Source organism: Pantherophis guttatus, chromosome 16 (assembly GCF_059756535.1).
Source record: "Pantherophis guttatus breed Tessera chromosome 16, ASM5975653v1, whole genome shotgun sequence".
NCBI classification, from domain to species: Eukaryota; Metazoa; Chordata; class Lepidosauria; order Squamata; family Colubridae; genus Pantherophis; species Pantherophis guttatus.
In genome coordinates, this window is record NC_142078.1 from 6,816,459 (window position 1) to 6,842,255 (window position 25,797).

The following is a 25,797-nucleotide window of genomic DNA, read 5'->3' on the forward strand; positions in this document are numbered from 1 at the left end:
TGGACTAGATGACCTCCAAGGTCCCTTCCACTCTGTTATTCTATATTCAGTGGAATAGATCGCCTTTAGATGTGGGAGCTTCATCCCTGGAGGCTTTCAAAGAAGAGACTGGACTGCCATCTGTCAGAAATGCTGTAGGGTTTCCTGCTTGGGCAGGGGGTTGGACTAGATGACCTCCAAGGTCCCTTCCGACTCTGTTATTCTATATTCAGTGGAATAGATCGCCTTCAGATGTGGGAGCTTCATCCCTGGAAGCTTTCAAAGAAGAGACTGGACTGCCATCTGTCAGAAATGGTATACAGTTTCCTGCTTGGGCAGTGGGGTTGGACTAGATGACCTCCAAGCTCCCTTCCGTCTCTGTTATTCTATATTCTATATTCATCCCTGGAGTCTTTCAAAGAAGAGATTGGACTTCCATCAGTCAGAAATGCTGTAGGGTCTCCTGCTTGGGCAGGGGGTTGGACTAGATGACCTCCAAGCTCCCTTCCGTCTCTGTTAAATGTGAATCAGCCCATCTTTTTTTTTTTTTTCCCTTCTTCCTGGTTTCTTGGGTACCAAGCCCTCGACCAAGATGGCGCCCGGCTTTTTCCCTGCCAGCCTTCACTCCCTCTCACCGCGCAGGCGCGGCCGGGCCCTTTCAAACCACCACGTCTCCACCCTCTTTTTTTTTTTTTTTTGTTTCCCCCCCCCCCTCAACTGAGATGGCGGCGGGAACGGCTTCTCGGCGCGTTTCCCGCCCTCAAAATGGCGCCCCGTAGACGGCGTCCTGCGCTCTCCAACCCCCTTTTGCCCTTCTCCGGGCGGCGTCGGCGGCTTCGCCAAGATGGCCGCCGCCGCCGGCGGGGCGGGTCCGAGCGCCTGATGCGGTTGTTTAAAAATTCCGAGGCAGCCGCCGAAGTCGGAGACGAAGAAAGAGGCGCCGCCGCCTCAGCAGCCGCCGCCGCCGCCGCCAGCCGCCAGCCGCCTCCCTCTCGCCGCCTCCCGGGGCCGCGCCATGGACTCCATCCCGGGCGAAGACCCCACTTTGCCGCTGGGGGTCAACAGCGGGTAAGGGCCGTTAGGGCCGTTAACGGGAGGGGGGGGGGAGAGGAGGGAGGGGGGAGGAGGGAGGAGGAGGAGGAGAAGGGGGAGGAGTTAACCCCTTCCCTGCCGGCGCGCTGCGGACAAAGCGAGTGGGCGGGGCCAACGCCACTCCCCCTCCCTCCTTTCCTCGGGTAGAGCCTCCAGTGGCCGGCGCAGTGGATCTGAGTCCAGGTTTTTTTTTTTTGTTTTTTTTTGGGGGGGTGGGAAAACGAGCAGGGCTGCTTTGGGACGACCTTACAGGAGGGTTGTTAGAGGGGTGGGGGGAGAGAAAAAAAATAAGGGAGACCCTTCCAAGGGTGATCAGGATTGGGGTGTTGTGGGTGTTTCTGGATTGAATCTGGGGGGGGGGGGACTTTTAGGCCAGGCTCTTTCCTGATCTAGATAGGGGATGTACTACAACTCCCATCCTTTTGTCTTGTCTGCCTTTGCTGATGGGATGGACGACCCTGCAGGAACGTGGTTAGAAAGGGGAAAAGGAAAGAAAAGGCTCTTTCCTGATCTTATGGGAGGATGTACTACAACTCCCATCCTCTTGACTTGGCTGCCTTTGCTGATGGGATGGACGACCCTGCAGGAGGAGGGTTGGGGGGGGCGGGAGGGAATAAGGGAGACCCTTCCAAAGGTGATCAAGATTGGGGTGTGTGTTTCCAGCTGGATCGGATCTGGGGATGGGCCAGGCCAGGCTCTTTCCTGATCTAGATAGGGGATGTACTACAACTCCCATCCTTTTGTCTTGTCTGCCTTTGCTGATGGGATGGACGACCCTGCAGGAGCGTGGTTAGAAAGGGGAAAAGGAGGCAGAGGGGATCCTTGCAAGGGTGATCTGGATTGGTGCCTGTGTTTCCAGCTGGATCGGATTGGGGTGGGTGGGCTTTAGATTAATCTCTTTCCTGATCTTGATGGGGATTGTACTACAACTCCCATCCTCTTGTCTTGGCTGCCTTTGCTGATGGGATGGACGACCCTGCCAGGAGGGTTGTTGGGGGGGTGGGGAGGATAAAGGGGGCAGAGGGGATTCTTGCAAAGGGTGATCAGGCTTTGGGGTTTCCAGCTGGATCGAATTGGGGTGGGTGGGCTTTAGACTAAGCTCTTTCCTGATCCTGATGGGGATGCAACTACAACTCCCATCCCTTTAGCTGTCTTTGCTGATTGGATGGATTACCTTCCAGCAGCGCTGTGAAGAGAGAAAGGTGGGGGGGGGGGCTTACAAGACTTATTGGACTTGGGGTGCATGTTGCCAGCTAGATTGAATTGGGGGACATCAGGAGACCATGGGAGGGGGGTCGCTTTCCTCCATTCAGATGGGGACTCACTACAAGCCCCATCCTCCCCAGATGTAGGATACGGAGCCTCTTGATAGCTGCAGATTCCCCCTTCCTGGCTCTTGCACCCTTCTCCCTTCAGCTTGGGCATCTTGGACTACAGTTCCCATCGCTCGCTTTGAAGATGCAGGAGGGGAGAAGCCAAAGGCAGAAAATTCATTTTTATTTATTTAAATGCACGTAGGAAGGAAGACGGAGAAATATTGTGTATTGCAGAGACTGGATAAATCCCGGTGCCTCTATCCAGATATTCCCACTGGTTCCACTGCTGATGGGACATGTAGTCCAGGGCTGTAAAAGCCAGGTGGGTAGGGAAGACTGAGCTTGGGGCCTGCAGGCTGATTATTTTTAAAACTTCCTTCTTTCCAGCCTCAATTTTTCCCGGCTTCCAGATGTCTCGGGAGACGAGGTCCGCAATCAAATGGGAGGCGGTGGAGGTAAAAATAAAATAGCCAAAACTCTTTTTAAAAAATTGCTTTAAATGCAACTTCAGTCAAACTTTGCAGACTGGCATAAATACACATTGTTGCATTTCAAGCCATTTATCTAAGTAAGTAAAACGAAACAAAACAAAAAAAATACTTGGAAGAGAAACAAAAGGGAAGTAATTAAGTCTGCACCGGAAACTTTGTTGCATTCAAGTTTCTTCTACTAAGTGATTGTAAAAACACATCCAGGAGGAAGAAAAAAAATAAATAAATCCTTGGAGAATTGCACAATCCCTTTTGCGAACCACAAAGAGCGTGTTTCATACCCTTAAATTCTACTTTTCTTCCCCACCAGAATTGATCTCAAACTGCATTTGTTGAAAATAGAGGGCAATTTCTGTCTCTGTGTGTTTTCAAGCTGGAAACAAAAAAAAGAAAAATGATAGTATAAATAACGTAGTTTAAATCCAAATCTACACTTAATGTACTTTATTACTTTATTTTCCTGAGTTTTTCCCAAACCCAGGAAAATAAAAATAAAACTCTTATGGGAGATTCTGGTTTTCAGCTCCAACGTATTAGTTGCTTTGCCAAATTACCCCAAAGTTCACTTTCTTTCTTTCTTTTTTTAATTTGATTTATATGCCGCCCTTCTCCGGAGACTCAGGGCGGCTTACAATGCGCTAAGCAATAGCCTTCATACTTTTGTATATTTATACAAAGTCAGCTTATTGCCCCCACAAACTGGGTCCTCATTTTGCGAGCTCCGGAGCTAAAATAATTAAAATTTGATTCTACTAAGCTTTTGTCAGCCATCTGCTGACATCGTCCAAGCATTAAACTAGCATTACAGTATGTATATTGTATGTCTACGTGTGTGCAAATATTTGCTCTACGTTTGGATTATTGGCAGTGTTACCTGAGGTGGCCGAAGAGACCGTTTCACCAAGCAGGGCGCGAACCATGAAGGATTTTGAAAATGTAAGTTTGGTGGCTGGTTTTTTTGGGATGTTTTTTTCTTTTTACATATGTAGGTTGTCCTTGACTTACCACAGTTCATTTAGTGACTGAAGTTGCAACGTCACTGAGAAAAGTGACTTGGGACCGATTTCCACACTTACGACCAGTAGTGGGATTCAAATCCCGTCGTTACCGATTCGTTCGTGGGAGCGCGTATACTTCTGCACATGTGCAGAGACATCCAGGCGGATGGGCGGAGCGTCCCGCCACCACCACAACCAGTTTGCCCGATCCGTGGCAAACTGGTAGCAACCCACCACTGCTTACGACCGTTGCAACATCCCCAGGGGTCGCCCGATAAAAATTCAGACACTCGGCAACTGACTCATATTTATGACGGTTTTAGTGCCCAGTTGCGATTTGGAAACAATGTGGATAAGTAAAACAATCTGGGAAGTTTTATCACTGATGCTGTTCTGTCCCTAACCCCACGCACACGCACCAACAGACGTTCAGGAGTTAAAGACCAAACCGGCCGGCAAAATCCTTTTCCTTATGATAACTTGGCAACAACCTAGTGGCTGCCTGCCAAGAGTTTATTATTTACAAAGAGGAGAGATAACTTCTCCCCACTTCTGGTACATCAAAGGAAAGCAGTTCAATAATTACGGAATTAAATCAAGTCCAGAGATACTTCCAGCAAAGTCTTAAAGCAAAAGTCCGGCAATGCAGAATGGCGTGGAAGCTTTCAGCTTTGTTCATCACAAGGTTTGACTGGCCACCACGCTCCCTTTTATACCCTGTGGGGTGTGGTCCAGTGACTCAGCCTAATCTCGGGCACGCCCTTTCTTCTGTTGCACGCACTTATCTCTGTGACGCTGACGTGGATCCAGCCAAGACTCATTACCCTCATCACTGTCCATCTGTGCCTGCGTGGACGTGCTTGGCCCCGGCCCTATCTCTTGCCCTTCGGCGGACACCGAAGGCATTGCCAGAGAGGAGGGTCCTGGAGAGGGAGGCCTTGCCAACTCCTCTCCTTCACTCTCGGAGTCCTCTCCTGCCGATGACACAGGCTCAGGTAACGGAGCCACAACAGATGCTGCCTCCATTAAGAAATGTTTTCCTGGGAGTAAAGCTGGATGAACCTCTAGGCTTGCAACTTTTGTTAGGCTCAATTTTGTAAATTGAGTAGTTCTGTCTTCCCTTTCATTATCGAAAGGGGCAAGCATCAATATTTTATTAGGAACATATGAGATTTCTCCCAGGGAGCGGTGCGGTGGCCTAGAGCTGGGGCTCTCGCCTCACAATCAGGAGGCTGTGAGTTCGATCCTAGGTAGAGGCAGATATTTCTCTCTCTGGGCACAAGAGAGAATATATCTGCCGAACAAAACTCCGCATTGGCGACAGGAAAGGCATCCGGCCATTAAAACACTCTGCTAGCTCCATTCAGTTGCCCGGACTCCACCCCGCAAGGGATTATGGGGTCGTTAAAAGAGGATGATGACGATATGAAATTTCTCCAGGCTGGCAAAGATGGGTAGGATGTGGTGGTAATTGAGGGATATGGGGATAGTTGCTTTATTTAAATGAATGTTTTAAACAGGTAGTTCCCGACTTATGGCAGTTCATTTAGTGACTCAAGTTACAGTGACGCTGAAAAAAGTCACTGAGGACCGTTTTCCATACTTACAACTTTTGTAGCATCCCCCCCACGGTCCCGCGATCAAAACTCAAGACGCTTGGCAACTGACTCACATTTATGACGGTCCCAGGGGGGTCGTGTGACCCCCTTTTGCGACCTTCTTGATGAGCAAAATCAATGGGAAAGCCGGACTCGCTTAACAACGGCGTTACTAATTTAACGACTGCCGCGATTCCCTCAGCAACTGTGGCAAGAAAAATTGTCGAATGGGGCAAAATTGACTTAACAACTCAAAATTCACTTAACAGCAGAAATTTTGAGCTCAATTGTGGTCGTACATTGAGGGTTACCTGTGCATTATCGAGCTGATTTGGTTACACCTGTATTATGGCATTATTTAAGTTACAGATGGAAAGGTTTTTTTAAAAAATCAAAAGAATTCATTGGAGATTGCTTTCCAGAGAGAACATGCAAAGAGTGAGCAAAGCTAGAGAAAATCAGGACTAGGGGTGACATGATAGCAGTATTCGAATATTTTCTTTAAATTTTTTAAAATTTTATTTTAATACAAACAATCCATCTTCCATTAAACAGTGTGTCATCTGGGTACGAATGTCTTGTGCAATAAAAATTAAAATTTACAGCCATATTCATTATTTATCTATTCTTAACCTACTATTGATATACATTGCATATCTAACACTGTAACAATTCTCTTCTTAACTTATTTCCAAAGTTCAGTAATCTACTTTTATTTCTAACTTTCATATTTATTCCCTAACCATTGGTAAAATAATTCCCATACATTATACTGTTCAGTTTGTTCCTTCTCTTTAATTGCAAGTGTTAACCTGTTCATTTCTGCACATTCTAACATTTTCCTAATCACATTCTCATCTGTAGGAATCCCTTCACTTTTCCAGTTTTGTGCAAATACAATCCTAGCTGCAGTTATTACATTCAATAATCAAATATACATTTACTGTTAAGTTTCTGGTGAAATCCCCAACAGAAATATTTCGGGTTTCAGATCAATATGGACTGGGGGGGGGTGATATGATAGCAGTATTTGAATATTTGAGAGGCTGCCACAAAGAAAAGGGGGTCATTTTATTCTCCAAAGCAACAGAAGGGAAGGCAATAAACAATGGATGGAACTAATCAAGGAGAGAAGCAACCTGGGGAAACTTCCTAACAGTGAGGACAATTAATCAGTGGAACAGCTTGCCACCAGAAGTTGTAGGTGCTCCATTTTTTAAGAAGAAACTGGACAGTCACTTGTCTGAAATGGTATAGGGCAGTGATTCTATGTGCTCCGCGGATGCGCACGCAATCCCCCCGCTCCTGGCACACGATGTCCCGATGGGCCTGTTTTTCTCTCTCTCCAGGCTCCAGAGCCTTTCTAGGAGTCTGGGGAGGGCAAAAATGGCCTCCCCCCTCTCCCCGGAGGCCCTCTGGAGGCCAGAAACGGCCCATTTGCCAACTATTTTTTTTTTTGAAAAGTTTTTCAGTTTTATTTGTTGTTCCGTAATAGTTTTAAATTGGGGTATTTTAAATTTCTGGGGTTTTAATTGAGCCAAATTATTTAATCTTTTAAAATTTTAATTGCTGTTTTGTCTTGTGTTTTTAAATAGGCTGTACACCGCCCTGAGTCCTTCGGGAGAAGGGCGGTATAGAAATAAAATTATTATTATTATTATTATTATTATTATTATTATTATTATTATTATTATTATTATTATTTTTATTATTTTTATTATTATTATTATTATTATTATTAATTATTATTTATTATTTATTAATTATTATTATTAATTATTATTAATTATTATTAATTATTATTATTTTTTCTTATACACATAATATAAAATGTACATTTTCTTATACATAATTAATCCTACATATACATGTTTTCCTTAAAGAAAGCATTAAAATAAGGCATTTTAATTACGTTCGGAGTTGTTCTTCTACCGTTTCTTCCCTCATTTCGCAACAACCCTTCTTCTTCTTCTCCTCTTTCTTCCCTCCCTCCTCTCTCTCCTCCTTCCTCCTCTCCTGCCTCATCCTACTTCCCCTTCCTTTCCCCCACTCCTCTCTTCTTTTCCCCCTTCTCACCTTCTCTCCTACTCCTGTCCCCTACCCTTCCTTCCTCTCCTTTTCCCTTTCTTCCCTTCCTCTCCCTCCCTCTCCTCTTCCTACTCTCTATTCCTCTCTCCTTTCTATCTTCTTTGCTGTGGAATATTTTGGTATCCGAACAACTCCTGTATCCTAATAGTATATACTTTCTTTCAATTTCATTTCAGATTTATTCTATCAGTATTATCATAATTGTACACTTCTTCTTATTATCTTCTTTCTTCCCCCCATCCCCCTTTTTCATTTACCCTGGTGTCATCTGGGTTTCTATTTCTTTTTTATCCTCTCCCTCGTTGTAACTTTCTATTATCTAACTCATTTATCTATCCTCTTATCTTCATATTTCTTTTCTAACCATATATAAAATCTTCCCCGTGTCTTGAAATACACTGTGTCAACTTCCGGTGGGGTGGAAGGCCCGTCTCTCCCCAGGCTCCAGAGCCTTTCTAGGTATCTGGGGAGGGCAAAAACTGTCTTCCCCACCTCCCACCCCCGAGGCCCTCCGGAGGAAACAGCCTGTTTCCCTATTTCTGGTGGGCCCAAAAGGCCCGAAAATCAGCGCGCCGGAGCTGAGCTCGTGTGCCCACCGATATGGCTACGTGTGCCATCACGGGTATAGGGTCTCCTGCTTGATCAGGGGGCTGGACTAGAAGACCTCCAAGGTCCCTTCCCGCTCTATTCTGATTCTAAAAAGCCGAAATCACACACACTTGACTAAGATCTATTTGCACGTAGATATCGATGAAGCAAGGCAGCCATTTTGGGGCTGAGGTAAATGACAAAGTTAGCACGGGCGCAATGTCGCCGCAAGGGAAGGGAATTTTAGCTCGTTCACTGGGAAGCGGTTTAATCCACTGGCTCTATCTGGGGAAGCAGGAATCCGCACCCGCTGCTTTTTCCAGCGTTTTGAGGGCGAAATTTGGCGGCGTGATCCTGAGCCAAGTTGAACGGAATGAAAAAGGGATCATCATCCTTTGGGGGAACCTAGCATTTAGAGAAGAGAAAATCCAGATTTTTTTTCCCCCTACCCAGCCTCTTCACAGCCCCCCACTCAGCGAGCGTGGTCCTAATTAAGAAAGCTGCTTTCGAAAGCAGAAATAAAATCGAATTGGCCACGCGCCTCTCATATTTCCTGTCAATTGTGGGAGGCCCACAAAAACACTAAAAAAAACCAAAAAACTTAAAAACACGGCAGAAAGTTTGCAGGAAGTGGAAGATCTGTCTTTTTTTTGAAAACCCCAAAAAGGAACTGTTAGTGGAAGGCAAAGGCCCAGCCAGTGAGAAGAATAAATTTAAATTGATAAAAGTTGTTCAATTTTAACCTGGAGTGCCAGCAAATGCAGGTAGTCCTCAACTTAGCACCACAATCGAGCCCCAAATTTCTGCCGTTAAGTGAGAAATTTGTTGAGTGAATTTTACCCCATGTTACGACTTTCCTTCCCACAGTTGTTAAGTGAATCACTGCAGTTGTTAAATTAATACAGGTAGTCCTCAACTTAGGACCACAATCGAGCCCCAAATTTCTGCCGTTAAGTGAGAAGTTTGTTGAGTGAATTTTACCCCATGTTACGACTTTCCTTCCCACAGTTGTTAAGTGAATCACTGCAGTTGTTAAATTAATACAGGTAGTCCTCGACTTATGACTACAATTGAGCCCAAAATTTCTGCTGTTAAGTGAGAAATGCGTTGAGTGAATTTTGCTCCATTTGACAACCTTTCTTGGCTCTGTTGTTAAGTGAACCACAGTAGTTGATAAGTTAGTAAACCGGTTGTTAAGTGAATCTGGCTTCCCCATTGACTTTGCTTGTCTGAAGGTTGCATAAGGGGATCATGTGACCCTGGGACACAGCGACCGTCACTTAGTGACTTAAGACTGTTTTTCACGGTTACGACTATTCCAGCAACCCCATGGTCATGTGATCAAAATTCAGACACTTGCCCAGTGTCTGAATTTTGATCACATGACCATGGGGTTGCTGGAACGGCCGTAACTGTGAAAAACAGTCCGAAGTCACTTTTTTCAGGGATGTTGTAACTTCGGACGGTCATTAATGAACTGTTGCAAGTCGAGGATTAGCTGTAACTGTGGCCTACAGAACTTCGATTTGGGGAAACTGATGTATGCGGTGTGGACTTGGTGGTTTGGAAAACTGTTCAGCTCACCGTCTCGTCTATCGCCAGCAAATCACGGAGCTGCGGAAAGAGAATTTCAACTTGAAACTTCGCATCTATTTCCTGGAGGACCGGATTCAGCAGAAGTTCGATGGTCCCCATGATGACGTCTACCGGATTGTAAGTGTTGGGTGTTTTTTTTTGGCAGTTCCTGGTTTCTGTTCTGTACGGGCACCAGTGCATATTAGGACATTACCGGCATGTAAGGACATCCCTGTTTTGGTGACAGCACTGCCTCAGATAGAAAGTCCCTACAGAGAGTGGTGAGGACAGTGGAGAAGATTATAGGAAGCTTGCTTCCCCTTATTCAGGATGTGGCTTATAAGCGCTATGTGCTTAGAGCTCAAACCATTGTGAGAGACCCCACACACGCACTCCATGGTCTGTTTCTGTTTTGCTCCCCTCTGGGAGGAGATTTCAAAATATTTCTAGCAGGATTCCCAGATTCTGGAACAGCTTTGTTCCCTAGGTCATTTGTCTGGTAAACACGCAAGATTTGTTTTTCTCGCCATAAACATATATACATCCGAACTAGACTTTGTTGTTTCTCTGTGTCATAATATATGTGGGTATATGCATAATTTTGTATTTATTTATCTGGTCATGTTCATGGAGTGTATCTTGGAGGTGGTGACCCTTTGAGAGCTGTAGGCAAGGAAATTTCATTTTAATATATGCCGATCCGTGTACATTGGAGTGGAGTGGAGTGGAGTGGAGTGGAGTGGAGTGGAGTGGAGTGGAGTGGAGTGGAGTGGAGTGGAGTAGAGTAGAGTAGAGTAGAGTAGAGTAGAGTAGAGTAGAGTAGAGTAGAGTAGAGTAGAATTCTTTATTGGCCAAGTGTGAGTGGACACACAAGGAATTTGTCTTTGGTGCATATGCTCTCAGTGTCCATAAAAGACAAGATACCTTCGTCAAGAATTTATTTATTTTATTTATTTATATTTAAATTTCTATCATTAATCATTTATCAAAAATCATAAGGTACAACACTTAATGATAGCCATAGGGTACAAATAAGCAGTCAGGAAACAATATCAGTATAAATCGTAAGGATACAAGCAACAAGGTTACAGTCATACAATCATAAGTGGGAGGAGATGGGTGATAGGAACGGTGAGAAGACTAATAGTAATAGTAATGCAGACTTAGCGAATAGTTGGACAGTGTTGAGGGAATTATTTGTTTAGCAGAGTGATGGCATTGGGGAAAAAACTGTCCTTGTCTAGTTGTTCTGGTGTGCAGTGCTCTATAGTGTTGTTTTGAGGGTAGGAGTTGAAACAGTTTATGTCCAGGATGTGAGAGGTCTGTAAATATTTTCCCAGCCCTCTTTTTGACTCGTGCAGTATACAGGTCCTCCATGGAAGGCAAGTTGGTAGCCATTGTTTTTTCTCCAGTTCTAATTATCCCTTGAAGTCTGTGTCTGTCTTGTTTGTTTGCGGAGCCAAACATTCAAAGTGACAATAAAGTTATTCTAAAGTCTTAAGTCTAGGAACATGATGTGCTCGCCCCGTTGCCTCGGTAGAATGTACTGGGGCCTGCTTCGGAGTCTGCCCCTCGCAAAGGCCAAACTTTGCCCCCAGTTCGGTTACGGAATAGGAAACCGTGCTGCCACTATTCCTCGCGGGGAACAAAAAAAATCCATGTTTTTCTGCATTTCTCTCTCGTTCCGTTAGAACATCGAGCTCAAAGTCGAATTGGAGAGCGTGAAACGAGAACTCCAGCAACGAGAGCAGTTGCTCCGGAAAGCATCGTGAGTATTTTCCCCGTTGTGAATGCGCGGACGGCCGTCCTTTGTTTAATTGTGTTTCAGGTGCACGGCTTCCCCCTCTGGAGGCCAGGCTGGGGAGGTGGGTTAGGTTGAGAAGGGAGGTCCAGCTGGACAGGAGCTCCGTCCTTTGCTCTTCTGCTGCTCCGCTTCTCTTCCTCAGCAGTGTTTTGACCTAAAGGTAAAGGTTCCCCTCGCACATATGTGCTAGTCGTTCCCGACTCTAGGGGGCGGTGCTCATCTCCATTTCAAAGCCGAAGAGCCAGCGCTGTCCAGAGACATCTCTGTGATCATGTGGCCAGCATGACTCAACGCCAAAGGCGCACGGAACGCTGTTCCCTTCCCACCAAAGATGGTTCCTATTTTTCTACTTGCATTTTTTTTAACGTGCTTTCGAACTGCTAGGTTGGCAGAAGCTGGAACAAGTCACGGGAGCTCACCTCGTTACGCGGCGCTAGGGATTCGAACTGCTGAACTGCCGACCTTTCGATCGACAAGCTCAGCGTCTTAGCCACTGAGCCACCGTGTCCCTTCTGACCTAGGCTTCCTTAAAAAGCAGGAAGCTTGGTCCCGGCAAAGCCCCTTTTATTTACACAACTGTGAATTCCTTTCATTCGCAGTCAGCAAGGCCTGGCAAACAGTCTTTCGAAGGAATATTTATTAACACAAACCTTATCTCGCTTGGCAAGCTGCCACGTAACTTGTTTCCAAACGAGGCAAAAGGCAAAAGGTGGCACAGAGTCTCTTATAGTCATGAACAGAACTTTCCACTCTTGAAACGACCGACCGACCGAATTGTTTCCTGCAAAAGTCTGCTCCCTGTTTGCTCCTCTTTGGGTTTTTTTTTTTTTTTTAATGATTTATATGCCGCCCTTCTCCGGAGACTCAGGGCAGCTTACAATGTGCTAAGCAATGGCCTTCATCCTTTTGTATATTTATACAAAGTCAGCTTATTGCCCCCACAAACTGGGTCCTCAATTTACCTACCTTAGAAAGGATGGAAGGCTGAGTCAACCTTGAGCCTGGCGAGATTCGAACCTGCAGTAATTGCAGGCAGCTGGTCTTAATAACAGGGTGCTTTAGACCACTGTACTACCAAGGCTCCTTGGTAGTTTTCTATGGGAGGGACCAATCATCTCCAAGGTGTAGTTTTACTCCCAAGTCAACCCTGCTTTCTTAGTTGTTCTTATCTTCTGGCAGCTCACACTGGGAACAGGTTCCAGCTATTCCTCTGCCTCGCTGCTGTCTATCTCCCTCTCTGCCTCTGATGCAGAGCCCAAGTTCCTCCCCAACGTCCTCACTGTCCGAACTCTGCTGCCAACTCCGCTGGCTGCCGGCGGGCCAGAACAAACGGTCTTATATTTGGCCTTTGCAGGAAAGCCGTCGAGAGCTTGGCCCAGGGTGGCGATGCCGAAATCCAACGTCTGAAGGAAGATGCAGAGAAAAAAGTCCAGGAAGTAGAAGCAAGCTTGACTAGCAGGATCCGGCTTCTAGAGGAGGCAAGTCTTGGAAGTTTTTTTCTGGAATTTGGGGGGAATTTTGAGTCTTTAGATCCGGTGGGAAGGTTCGGCTGGAGTCTGCCGGCGGTGAGGATCCCAAGACAATTCAAGGAAAAACTGTCCTTCTCTTCTCCCATCCCGAGTCTTGGACACCAGCTTCAGCACAGCCTAATTAGCACAAGTTGATTGGATCGGCCTCCCGACTCTGAGGTGTTTTGCTCTCAGCTGTTTTGCGCAAGGCTCTGCTGCTTGCTGCAAAGAGGTAAATTGCTGGAGCAGATTTTATTTTTCCTTGTGCTAATCAAGCTATGTTGAAAACGAAACTGAAAGTAAAGCAGGCTGTTTGCTGTTTGCTGCAACCAGGCAAAATTGCTCAGAGGCAGAGGCAGATTTCTTTTTCTTCTTTTCCTCACCAAAAAAGGTAGGTGCATCTTATACTCCGGTACATCTTATAGTGTGAAAAATACGGTATTCCCAGGCACGGGACAAGGCAAAATGTATTTTTTATTGCAATTTATGATGTTTGAGCTCTTAAGATTGCCCTGCTTCTCTTGGAAATTGTATTATTTACCCTAGCAAGCTGTGCAAGACTTTTCTTGATTGCGATGTCTTTTGATTGCGATGAAACAAAAAAACAACATTTCGTATTTTTTTAGTTTTCGGCGATGTTTGTGATAGTTGAGCTTTTAAGATTGCGCTGCCTTTGTTTGAAATTGTATTATTTATCCTAGCGAGGTGTGCAGAATCGTTTTGAGTGAGTCAGAACCGAAATGCGTTTAATGTTTGATTGAGTCAGAACTGAAATACATTTAATAACGCACACACAAAATATTACACCCTTCGTTTGGTGACTGTAAAACCACAACGGCACTGAAAAAGTGACTTATGACCCTTTTTTTTCACACTTAGATTAGGTCTAGATTCTTCTTAAAAACCTCCAGTGATGGAGCTCCCACAACTTCTGGTGGCAAGCTGTTCCACTGGTTAATTGTCCTCACTGTTAGGAAGTTTCTCCTTAATTCCAGGTTGCTTCTCTCTTTGATTAGTTTCCATCCGTTGCTTCTTGTCCTGCCTGCTGATGCTTTTGAAAATAAGTTGACCCACTCCTCTTCGTGGCAGCCCCTCAAATAATGCAGCGTTGCTATCATGTCCCCCTTAGTCCTTCTTCTCTCTAGACTAGCCAAACCCCAATCCTGCAGTTGTTCTTCATATGGTTTAGTCCCCAGGCCTCTGAGAATAGAATAGAATAGAATAGAATAGAATAGAATAGAATAGAATAGAATAGAATAGAATAGAAAATATGGAATAAAATGGAATAGAATAGAAGAATAGATTAGAATTAGAATAGAATAGAATAGAATATAAAATATGGAATAGAATAGAATAGAAGAATATATTAGAATTAAAATAGAAGAATAGAATAGAATAGAATAGAATATAAAATATGGAATAGAATAGAATAGAATAGAATAGAATAGAATAGAATAGAAAATATGGAATAAAATGGAATAGAATAGAAGAATAGATTAGAATTAGAATAGAATAGAATAGAATAGAATAGAATAGAATATAAAATATGGAATAGAATAGAATAGAAGAATATATTAGAATTAAAATAGAAGAATAGAATAGAATAGAATAGAATAGAATAGAATAGAATAGAATATAAAATATGGAATAGAATAGAATAGAAGAATATATTAGAATTAAAATAGAAGAATAGAATAGAATAGAATAGAATAGAATAGAATATAAAATATGGAATAGAATAGAATAGAATAGAATAGAATAGAATAGAATAGAATAGAATAGAAAATATGGGATAGAATAGAATAGAAGAATAGATTAGAATTAGAATAGAATAGAATAGAATAGAATTTTTTATTGGCCAAGTGTGATTGGACACACAAGAAATTTGTCTTTGGTGCATAAGCTCTCAGTGTACATAAAAGACAAGATACATTCGTCAAGAATTTATTTATTTTATTTATTTATATTTAAATTTCTATACCGCCCTTCCAGGGTGGATTTGATTTAAATAGAGTTGATTTAAATCACAATTTAAATCATGATTTAAATCACAATTTAAATCATGATTTAAATCACTAGTAAAAGCTTGATTTAAATCATAATTTTTAAAGAGCAACTGCCATCTCTGCTACTCCTTTGACCCACTGTTGACTCACCGATAGTCCCAGTGTTGCAGAATATACAGCCTCATGCTACATAACTAAGCTCCATTTCATGCTGAATAAACTAAATTATTTTTGTATCTTAAATAGAAAACTATCTTACGATAGATTTTTACCCCAAAAGTGTTTTATTAAAATAAATTCAATAAAAAAAAAAAATCCGATTTAAATAAAAAAAAATCTGATTTTTTTGACTTTTTTTAAAAAAATCATTGATTTTTATCCACCCTGCGCCCTTCTCCCGAAGGACTCAGGGCAGTGTACGGCCAAGATAAAACCCACAAATATAAAAGTTAAAAGCAAATTAAAAGTATTAAATAATTTGGCCGGAACTAAAATAACAGAAAACAACCCATTAAAATAACATTTAGGTCAGTCTTGCCTGCTGAAAGAAAAGCGTTTTGAGGGCGCGGCGGAAGGTGCGAAGGTCGGGAATCCTATGAAATCTCCGGGGGCAGCTCATTCCATAGGGCAGGTGCCCCCACAGAGAAGGCTCTCCCCCTGGGGGTCGCCAGTCGACACTGTTTGACCGACGGCACCCCGAGGAGTCCCTCTCTGTGGGAGCATACTGGTCGATAGGAGGCTATCGGTGGCAGAAGGCGGTCTCGTAAATAATCATAAGGTACCACACTTAACGATCGTCATAGGGTACAAATAAGCAATCAAATACTAGGAAACAATCTCAATATAAATCGTAAGGATACAGCAACAAGTTACAGTCATACAGTCATAAGTGGGAGGAGATGGGTGATGGGAACGATGAGAAGATGAATAGTAATGCAGACTTATTAACTAGTTTGACAGTGGTGAGGGAATTATTTGTTTAGCAGAGTGATGGCGTTTGGGGAAAAAACTGTCCTTGTGTCTAGTTGTTCTGGTGTGCAGTGCCCTATAGCATCGTTTTGAGGGTAGGAGTTGAAACAATTTGTGTCCAGGATGCGAGGGGTCTGTAGATATTTTCCCAGCCCTCTTTTTGACTCGTGCAGTATCCAGGTCCTACATGGAAGGCAGGTTGGTAGCCATTGTTTTTTCTGCAGTTCTAATTCTCCTCTGAAGTCTGTGTCTGTCTTGTTGGGTTGCAGAACCAAACCAGACAGTTATGGAGGTGCAGATGACAGACTCAATCGTTCCTCTCTAGAACTGGATCAGCAGCTCTTTGGGCAGTTTTTTTTTTTTTTTTAAATTTGATTTATATGCTTCTCCGGAGACTCAGGGCGGCTTACAATGCGTTAAGCAATAGCCTTCATACTTTTGTATATTTATACAAAGTCAGCTTATTGCCCCCACAAACCGGGTCCTCATTTCACCTACCTTAGAAAGGATGGAAGGCTGAGTCAACCTTGAGCCTTGGAGAGATTCGAACCAGCAGTAAATTGCAGGCAGCTGTGTTAATAACAGGGTGCACTAAACCCCTGTACTATCAAGGCTCCTGATCATCTTAGTCAGTCTTCTCTGAACTTTTTCCAAAGTCTCGACATCTTTTTTGGTAGTATGGTGGAGTCGTAAATATTGGGTGGGTGGGGGGTCTTTCCAGAGCTGAGTGGTGAGGACTAAAGGTTGGCTTTAAAGCTGGTTTAGACTGTCCCTTGATTTCAATGTCCCTCTTTTATTTTCTGTGTAACAGGACCTCCGAACAGCCCGGGTGGAAGTAGAGAAAGCATTTGCTTTGACGGAGCGCGAAAGAGTCCAGCGACTGGCCGTGGAACAACAGCTCTCTTTGATCATCACGGCGCAGGCCAAAGATATTGATATCACAGCCCTGCTGGGAGAAAAAGACAGGTTGAATGTCTTATCATCTTCTTTTAACGGCCCCATAATTTCTTGCGGGGAGGGGTTTTGTTCAGCAGATATATATTCTCAGTATGCCCAGAAAGAGAAATATTTGCCTCTACCTAGGATTGAACTCACAGCCTCCTGGTTGTGAGGCGAGAACTCCACCTCTAGGCCACCGCACCACTCGCAGGTTGAATGTCTATGGAGCTTCTCAATCATTCAGGTCAAGGTTGTCCCAAAGGTGCTTTTCCAAAAGGCAACTGGATGTTCTTGGTTTTTTTTTCCCCCTGGAAAATGTTTCGCTTCTCATTCAAGAAGCTTCTTCGGTTCCTGGATGAAGAACCTCTTGAAGTGGAGAAGCTTCTTGGATGGGAAGGGAAACATTTTCAAGGAAAATGTTTCCCTTCCCATCACAGCTGTTTTATTGCAACAGCTGTGAATTATGTTCATTCACAGCTGAGTCCCAACTAGTTGCAAAAAGTTCTTCGGGAGAAGTCCTTTGGGATAATCACCAACCTTTTATCTCCCTTGACACGCTGCCAAAGACCTACTTGGCAAAGCCACACAGAATCCAGAATCAAACAGAGATGCCGACTGGAAATAGAATTAACAATGTTGCTTTCCTGCAAAGGGCCCACATGCCTTTGCTCCTCTTTTAAGCCTTATGGGAGGGGCCATTCATCTCCAGGCCTTACTCCTGAGTCGTCCCTTTTGTTTTAACTGTTCTTGCCTTCTGGCAGCTCTTTGCATGCGCGCACTAGGAACAGGCTCCTCCTGTTCCTCTGCCTCTCTGATATCCAACTCTGGAGGCTTCGGAGTCCGCGCATCACTCCCAGATGGCCCTGGCCTCATCTCTGCTCTGAGGCAGAGCCCTTGTCCAGACCTCCCCCAGACTCCAGGACTGGCCTATGTTCCTCCCCAGCCTCTTCACCGTCTGACTCCGCTGCCAGCTCCGCAGGCTGCTGGCAGACCACAACATTGCCTCTTGAAAAAGCACCTTCGGGACATCCTGAATAAGTGGTGAGGCCCTAACTGGAGAGGCTCTATCCTGTGAGCGAGTCAAGTTTTGGGGTCTCCTTGCTTTTTCCCTGCCTGTGGTGTAAGAGGCTGGTGTTGTGCCCGTAGGTGCATAGAGCAACTGAGTCTCTCTCTGGAAAGGAAAAATGCTGAACTCCAGCTCTTGGAGGAAGGGCAGAGAAGACCTTCAGAAGAAAGCCAAGATCCGGGTGCTGCGTTGAATGGTGAAAAAGAGAAGACCTTAGAGGTGAGGAAACTGTGGGAGGTTGCTAAGGATGGTCAGTAGGCTGGATGTTTGTTCCATCAATCCATCCATCCATTTTGGGGGGTTATCGCCGAAATGAAAATAAAATCGTTTCTGTGGTTGTAGATTCTCAAGACCGAATTCAGCAGTGAAAAAAAAGACCTTGAAAAAAAGATCGAGGTATGGCACTCTCGTCCTTTGCACTCAGAACCTTAACATTGCTTTGGGGGGGGGAGGGTTGGGCAGCTTTTTCCCCCCTCTTAGAATTCAATTTTCTAAAAGAAAGGAAAATAATTTCCCCAAGCCAGAAGAACATTTAACTGCGATCTGTTCTTCGGCAGCCCCAATAATTTTTCTCTTATCTATTCTGGAACAACGATGCATCACAATACAACATGGGTATGTTAAATTTTTGGAGTACTGAATCCAGTTTTGATTGCTATGATGTAAAAAAAGATGTGGAGACTCTAGAAAGAGCGCAGAGAAGAGCCACAAAGAGGATTAGGGGACTGGAGGCTAAAACACATGAAGAATGGTTGCTGGAATTGAGTATGTCTAGTTTAATGAAAAGAAGGACCAGGGGAGACATGATAGCAGTCTTCCAATATCAGAAGAGGGAGTCAAGCTATTCTCCAAAGCTCCTGAAGGCAGGACAAGAAGCAACGGGTGGAAACTCATCAAGGAGAGAAGCAACCTAGAATTAAGGAGGAATTTCCTGACAGTTAGAACAATTAATCAATGGAACAACTGGCCTCCTGAAGTTGTGAATGCTCCAACAATGGAAGTTTTTTAGCAGAGATTAGATAACCATTTGTCTGAAGTGTTGTAGGGTTTCCTGCCTAAGCGGGGTTGGACTAGAAGACCTCCAAGGTCCCTTCCAACTCTGTTATTCTATTCTATTCTATTCTATTCTATTCTATTCTATTCTATTCTATATTCTATATTCTATATTCTATATTCCATTCCATTCATTATGTTTATATACAATCTATTCCATTCCATTCCTTATGTTTATATATATTCTATTCTATTCTATTCTATTCTATTCTATTCTATTCTATTCTATTCTATTCTATTCTATTCTATTCTATTCTATATTCTATATTCTATATTCTATATTCCATTCCATTCCTTATGTTTATATACATTCTATTCTATTCTATTCTATTCTATTCTATTCTATATTCTATATTCTATATTCTATATTCCATTCCATTCCTTATGTTTATATACATTCTATTCTATTCTATTCTATTCTATTCTATTCTATTCTATTCTATTCTATTCTATTCTATTCTATTCTATATTCTGTATTCTGTATTCTATATTCCATTCCATTCATTATGTTTATATACAATCTATTCCATTCCATTCCATTCCTTATGTTTATATATATTCTATTCTATTCTATTCTATTCTATTCTATTCTATTCTATTCTATTCTATTCTATTCTATTCTATTCTATTCTATATTCTATATTCCATTCCTTATGTTTATATACATTCCATTCTATTCTATTCTATTCTATTCTATTCCATTCTATTCTATTCTATTCTATTCTATTCTATTCTATTCTATTCTATTCTATATTCTATATTCCATTCATTATGTTTATATACAATCTATTCCATTCCATTCCATTCCATTCCTTATGTTTATATACATTCTATTCTATTCTACTCTATTCTATTCTATTCTATTCTATTCTATTCTATTCTATTCTATTCTATTCTCGAACCGAATTTGGATTTACATTTTAAAAAAACTTTTAGGGTCTCCAGGAGAACCTGCGTGAACGGGAAACGGAGCTTTCCGCCGAAAAGAAAAACGCCTTGAAACGAGACAAGACCATCCAAGGTTTAACCCTTGTTTTAAAAACCAAGGAAAACGAGGTAGGTGAGATTTGGTCTGTCCCGCCAGAAACATCGGGAAAAAAAAAAAACCACATGAAATTTGAGGCTGAAGAATATCTCAAAATATAAAGGCATCCTTGGCTGCCTCAGACTCAAAAGTCCACTTTTCTACGGAGGGAGGCGTCCTCTTCCCCTTTGTGGCCATTGATGGTTTCCGTCTGCGCCTATATTTTTCGTTCTTTCGTCTTTGTTTCAGAATGGAGAACTCGCTTCTGAAATAGAAAGCCTGAAAGCATCGTTGGCCAAGTCTGGAGAGATCGGTTGCCAAGCTCAGACGCAGAAATTCAAGGTTGGGCAAAGGAGATGGAGGAGATAGTAGTGTTTGCAGCTCAGGGTGGAAACTGTCGGGTCCTTGGGGTTGTTTTCTTGCAGACATTTCATTGACCTGACTAAGTAACATCATCAGTGCTAGGAGGGAGTGGAGTTTGTGGAGTGGAGTGGAAGGGAAGGGAAGGAGGAGGATGGGAAGGAGAAAGAAGAGTATTGTGGGATCCTTGGTGGTCTCTTAGCTTGGTTGATTTCCTGCAGACGTTTTATGACCCAGCTAGGTAACATCATCAGTGTTAGAAGGGAGTGGGACACAAGAGACTTATGTATGGGAGTGGAAAAAGTGGATAGATTATGTGCAGAATAAATATCCAACTAGGAAATATCAGATAGCTTTTAACTGAATGTATTATACAGGGATAGAATAACTGAATCTTGTGAAGATTTGAATAATATACAGGGGGTGGAGGGGTTCAAGTTTTATAAAATGTGACTTTGATTTGGATTATATTTTGTGGAAGTCCTGGGGGGAGGGGAGGGTTAGGGGGGGTTAGGGAGGGTTGGGGGGGGAAATTGGGGTGAAAATGTATTTGTAAAACTTTTTCAATAAAAAAAAAAAGAAGGGAGTGGGGTTTGCAGACAGAAGGAGGAAGAGTAATCTGGGGTCTTCGGTGGTCTCTTAGTTAGCTTGGTTCTTTTCCTACAGACTTTTCATGACCCAACTAGGTAATATTATCAGTCTAGAAGGGAGTGGGGTTTTCAGATAGCAGGAGGAGGAGGAGGAGGAGGAGGATGACTGTGGGGGTCTTAGGTGCTCTCTGAGCTGGGTTGTTTACTTGCAGATGTTTCATGACCCAACTAAATGGCATCATCAGTCTAGAAGGGAGTGGGGTTTGCAGACAGCAGGAGGAGGAGGAGGAGGAGGAAGAGGAAGATGAATATTGTGGGGTCTTCGGGGCTCTCTGAGCTTGCTTGTTTTCCTACAGACTTTTCATGACCCAACTAGGTAACCTCATCAGCATCAGAAGGGAGTGTGGTTTGTGGAGTGGAGGAAAAGGAGGAGGAGGATGAGGATGATTATGGGATTCTTGGTGAATTTAGTTGTTTTTCAGCAAACGTTTCATGACCCAGCCAGGTAGGACCATCTGCTCTAGAAGGAGCTGTATATAAACAGAAAGCGAAGTCCACTCTCTTCTAGGACTGATGATATTACCCTAGTTGGGTCACGAAATGTCTGCAAGGAAGCAACCAAGCTCAGAGACCATCAAGTCCTTCACGGAGCGGGACCACCTTATGAGAGGTTGCCATCCCAAGGCACAACATTTAGTCATGGACGTATTAAATACCCCACCACCCTTTTAAAACCAAGTATACCTATGGGAAAGGGACCCGGTGGCTCAGCTGCTAAGACTCTGAGTTTGTCGATCGAAAGGTCAGCAGTTCAACGGTTCGAGTCCCTGGTGCCGCATAACGGGGTGAGCTCCCGTGACTTGTCCCAGCTTCTGCCAACCTAGCAGTTCGAAAGCACGTAAAAAACGCAAGTAGAAATAATAGAGACCACCTTTAGTGGGAAGGGAACAGCGTTCCGTGTGCCTTTGGCGTTGAGTCATGCCGGCCACATGACCACAGAGACGTCTTCGGACAGCGCTGGCTCTTCGGCTTTGAAGCGGAGATGAGCACCGCCCCCTAGAGTCAGGAACGACTAGCACACATGTGGGAGGGGAACCTTTACCTTTACCTTTAGCTATACCTATGGGATAGCTAAAGGTTTTTATTTGCTTCTCCTAGGGTGCTGAAGATCCTCAGGAGCTACTGATGGAGAAAGAGAGCCTGCTGGCAGACTTGCGCTCGGAAAACCTGACCAAGGACACCGAGAACCGGAAGCTCCAACGCAAGCTGAAGAGGGTCGAACAGGAGCTGAGCGAGCTGCTCCTGGAGAAGGAGAAGCTGGCGAGAGACTTGGAAGAAGCTGGGCGGCAGAAAAACCAGAGCGACAAAACCATCCACGTGAGTCTACCACTTTCTTGCCATTTCCAATAAACCGGTTTGCCGGAGCCGACGGGTAGTGTAGTTGACACGGTTTTGATGCTCGTTGTACAGAATTTACGCACAGTCACTCAAGCACTCGTCACCTCTGGTCTGCACTATTGTAACGCTCTCTACATGGGGCTCCCCTTGGGGTACACCCAGAGGCTCCAATTGGTGCAGAATGCGGCCGCGCGGGGGATTATGGGAGCGACGGGGCGCTCCCATGTGACTCCTCTCCTGCGCGAGCTGCATTGGCTTCCGGTGGACTTCCGGGTGCGCTTCAAGGTGTTGGTGATCACCTTTAAAGTGCTCCATGGCTTAGGGCAGGGTACTTACGGGACCGCCTTCTGCCACCAACAGCCTCCCACCGGCCAGTTCGCTCCCACAGAGAGGGCCTCCTCAGGGTGCCGTCCGCCAGACAATGTCGGCTGGCGACCCCCAGGAGGAGAGCCTTCTCTGTGGTGGCACCTACCCTATGGAACAATCTACCCCCAGAGATACGAGTGATCTCCGACCTCCGGATTTTTCGTCGGGCCCTAAAAACACATCTCTCTCAGTTAGCCGGTCTCTCTTGATTTTATGATTTTATGGTTGATTTTAAATTTTGATATGGATTTTAAATTGATAAATTTTAAACTATGGGCCAAATTTAATTATTTTAAATCTATTTTTAATCGTACTTTATGTATAAATGTTTTATTTTGGGTGTTCACTGCCCTGAGTCCGAAAGGAGAAGGGCGGTATAGAAATTTGAATAATAAATAAATAAATAAATAAATAATAAAATTTGGGGTTTAGACAGAAACGCTAAAGCTTCCGGGGGCCAAGGGCTGGCATTAAGAAAGATCTGTCATGGCCTCGTCGGAATCTGAGTCCACGGAGGTGGATGAGCCAGAGGTGGGGCTGATGGAGGTCGAGGGTACGGCTTCGTTGGCTCTGGAGGAATGCGGGGAGGAGCAGAACGAGGAATCCCTGGGACCTGGGACGGCTTGCCAGCAGGGAAGAATGGAGGCAGGACGACTAAGAGAGCAGTGGGGTGGGAAGAGAAGGCAGGCAGTGGAGAGGAGGAGCCACGGAACTCAGACAACGAGCAAGGACCACCCTCTCCTGATCTCCGAGCACGGAGAGTGGAGAGGAGGCGAGAACAGCACAGGCTGACCCAATGACTTGGGAGGAGAACGCCCCGTCCCCCTTCACAGGCTCACCTGGGGACTGAGGCTTAAGGAGACACTATTGGGAGGGGCGAAACTCACTTAACAGATGTCTCCCTTAGCAACGGAAATCTTGGCCTCTATTTGTTGTCGTATGTCGAGGACTACCTGTAATGGGGAAATCTTGGCCCAACATGCTTTCAAGTAAGAGTGTTAGAAACCTCCAAGATTTCTCTCCGTTAGCTCTTTGCAGCTTTTAAAAAAAATACCTGTTTATTTATCCCCCCCTACTTACCTACATTGGTTTTTTTTTAAACAAACGATATGTACATCATGGTTTGAGTTGTTGGAAAGATGAGCAGCCTCCTTTAAAGGGCTTAGATTAAGCTAATCCAAGAGCTTCAGATGGGATATTATAAAAATGTACGCAAATGATGAAATAAAAATAAATAATAATTGAATAAGAAATTGAAATGAGAATAAAGATAATTAGGAAATCGGGGCTGCTCGAATACCACTTTGGATTGAACTGAAAAGGGAAACAACAGGAGAGAGGGGAAGGAGTAGAGAGAGAGGAAGGGAGAAGAGAGGAGAGAAGAGGAGAAAGAAGAAAGGGAAAAGGAGAGGAAGAAGAGGGAGGGGAAAGAGAAGTAGAGGAGAAGGTTAGAAAGGGGGAAGAAGAGAGGAGTGGGGGAAGAGAAGGGGAAGTAGGAAAGAGAAGGAGAGGAAGAACGAAGGAAGTAGGAGGAGAAAGAGGAAGGAAGAGAAAGGAAGGAGGAGAAAGGGAAAAGGAGAGGAAGAAAAGGGAGGGGAAGAGGAGTAGAGGAGAAGGTTAGAAGGAGGGAAGAAGAGAGGAGTGGGGGAAGAGAAGGGGAAGGAAGTAGGAAAGAGAAGGAGAGGAAGAACGAAGGAAGGAGGAGGAGAAAGAGGAAGGAAGAGAAGGGGAGGAGGAGAAGAAAGGGAAAAGGAGAGGAAGAAAAGGGAGGGGAAGAGGAGCAGAGGAGAAGGTTAGAAGGAGGGAAGAAGAGAGGAGTGGGGGAAGAGAAGGGGAAGGAAGTAGGAAAGAGAAGGAGAGGAAGAACGAAGGAAGGAGGAGGAGAAGAAAGGGAAAAGGAGAGGAAGAAAAGGGAGGGGAAGAGGAGTAGAGGAGAAGGTTAGAAGGAGGGAAGAAGAGAGGAGTGGGAGAAGAGAAGGGAAAGTAGGAAAGAAGGAGGGGAAGAACGAAGGAAGGAGGAGGAGAAACAGGAAGGAAGAGAAGGGGAGAAGAAGAAGAAAGGTTGGAGTAAAGGTAAAGGATAAAAGAATAGCCCCGAAAAAGTAAAAATGAAAAATGAAAGTTAAAAGAAAAGATGAATGAAAAATGATGGAAACGACTGTACATGTAAATGTGTTGATGAGAAACAAAAATAAAAAAAAACTTTATATAAAAAAAAGATAAGTCTAGAACACAAAAAGGCAAAAACTGTCGGGGAGCTGGAACCCTAGTTACCTCCCGTATGGACTACTGTAATGCTCTCTACATGGGGCTCCCCTTGAAAAGCACCCGGAGGCTCCAACTGGTCCAGAACGTAGCCGCACGGGTGATTATGGGCGCAGCTCATTACGCCCATGTAACACCTCTCCTACGCGAGCTGCACTGGCTCCCGGTGGTCTTCCGGGTGCGATTCAAGGTGTTAGTTATCACCTTTAAAGCGCTCCATGGCTTAGGACCTGGGTACCTACGAGACCGTCTTTTGCCACCCATCGCCTCCCACCGACCAGTTCGTTCTCACAGGGAGGGACTACTCAGGGTACCGTCAGTCAAATTATGTCGACTGGCGACTCCCAGGGGGAGGGCCTTCTCTGTGGGGGCTCCAACCCTTCGGAATGAACTGCCCCCGGAGATACGGAATATCCCTGATCTCCGTGCTTTCCGCCGTGCCCTCAAGACCCTGATGTTCCAACAGGCAGGGCTAAACATATGAACATGTGAATTATTTTTTAAATGTTATCTAATTCTGGGTTTTATTTAATTGACCAAACTAAGTAATAATTTTAATTAGCAATTTTATGATGTTTGTGTGTCTATATTTTTCTTGACTGTACACTGCCTTGAGTCCTACGGAAGAAAGGCGGTATAGAAATATAATAAATAAATAAATAAAATAAATAAAACTTGGGTCTCTTGTGGCTACGCAATGATTCCAAACTGATGACGCGTTTAA

At 44.2% G+C, this 25,797-nt stretch overlaps 1 protein-coding gene across 4 annotated transcripts in view; it reads left to right on the forward strand.

The window, feature by feature from the left end:
• The first annotated feature begins 661 nt into the window (after window positions 1-661).
• CDK5RAP2 (CDK5 regulatory subunit associated protein 2) overlaps window positions 662-25,797 on the forward strand; it is a 105,410-nt gene continuing 80,274 nt past the window's right edge. For 2 of the 4 annotated variants that reach the window (XM_087879544.1, XM_087879546.1), the window contains exons 1-12: window positions 662-1,047; window positions 2,775-2,842; window positions 3,747-3,814; window positions 9,753-9,863; window positions 11,417-11,493; window positions 12,884-13,007; window positions 16,824-16,978; window positions 18,098-18,236; window positions 18,360-18,413; window positions 20,007-20,126; window positions 20,344-20,436; window positions 22,203-22,421. In XM_087879544.1, the coding sequence (XP_087735670.1) occupies window positions 995-1,047; window positions 2,775-2,842; window positions 3,747-3,814; window positions 9,753-9,863; window positions 11,417-11,493; window positions 12,884-13,007; window positions 16,824-16,978; window positions 18,098-18,236; window positions 18,360-18,413; window positions 20,007-20,126; window positions 20,344-20,436; window positions 22,203-22,421 (1,281 nt within the window). In that variant the 5' untranslated portion in view covers window positions 662-994. The remainder of the gene's footprint in view (window positions 1,048-2,774; window positions 2,843-3,746; window positions 3,815-9,752; window positions 9,864-11,416; window positions 11,494-12,883; window positions 13,008-16,823; window positions 16,979-18,097; window positions 18,237-18,359; window positions 18,414-20,006; window positions 20,127-20,343; window positions 20,437-22,202; window positions 22,422-25,797) is intronic. The other 2 variants (XM_060694869.2, XM_087879545.1) reach the window with 1 other exon arrangement.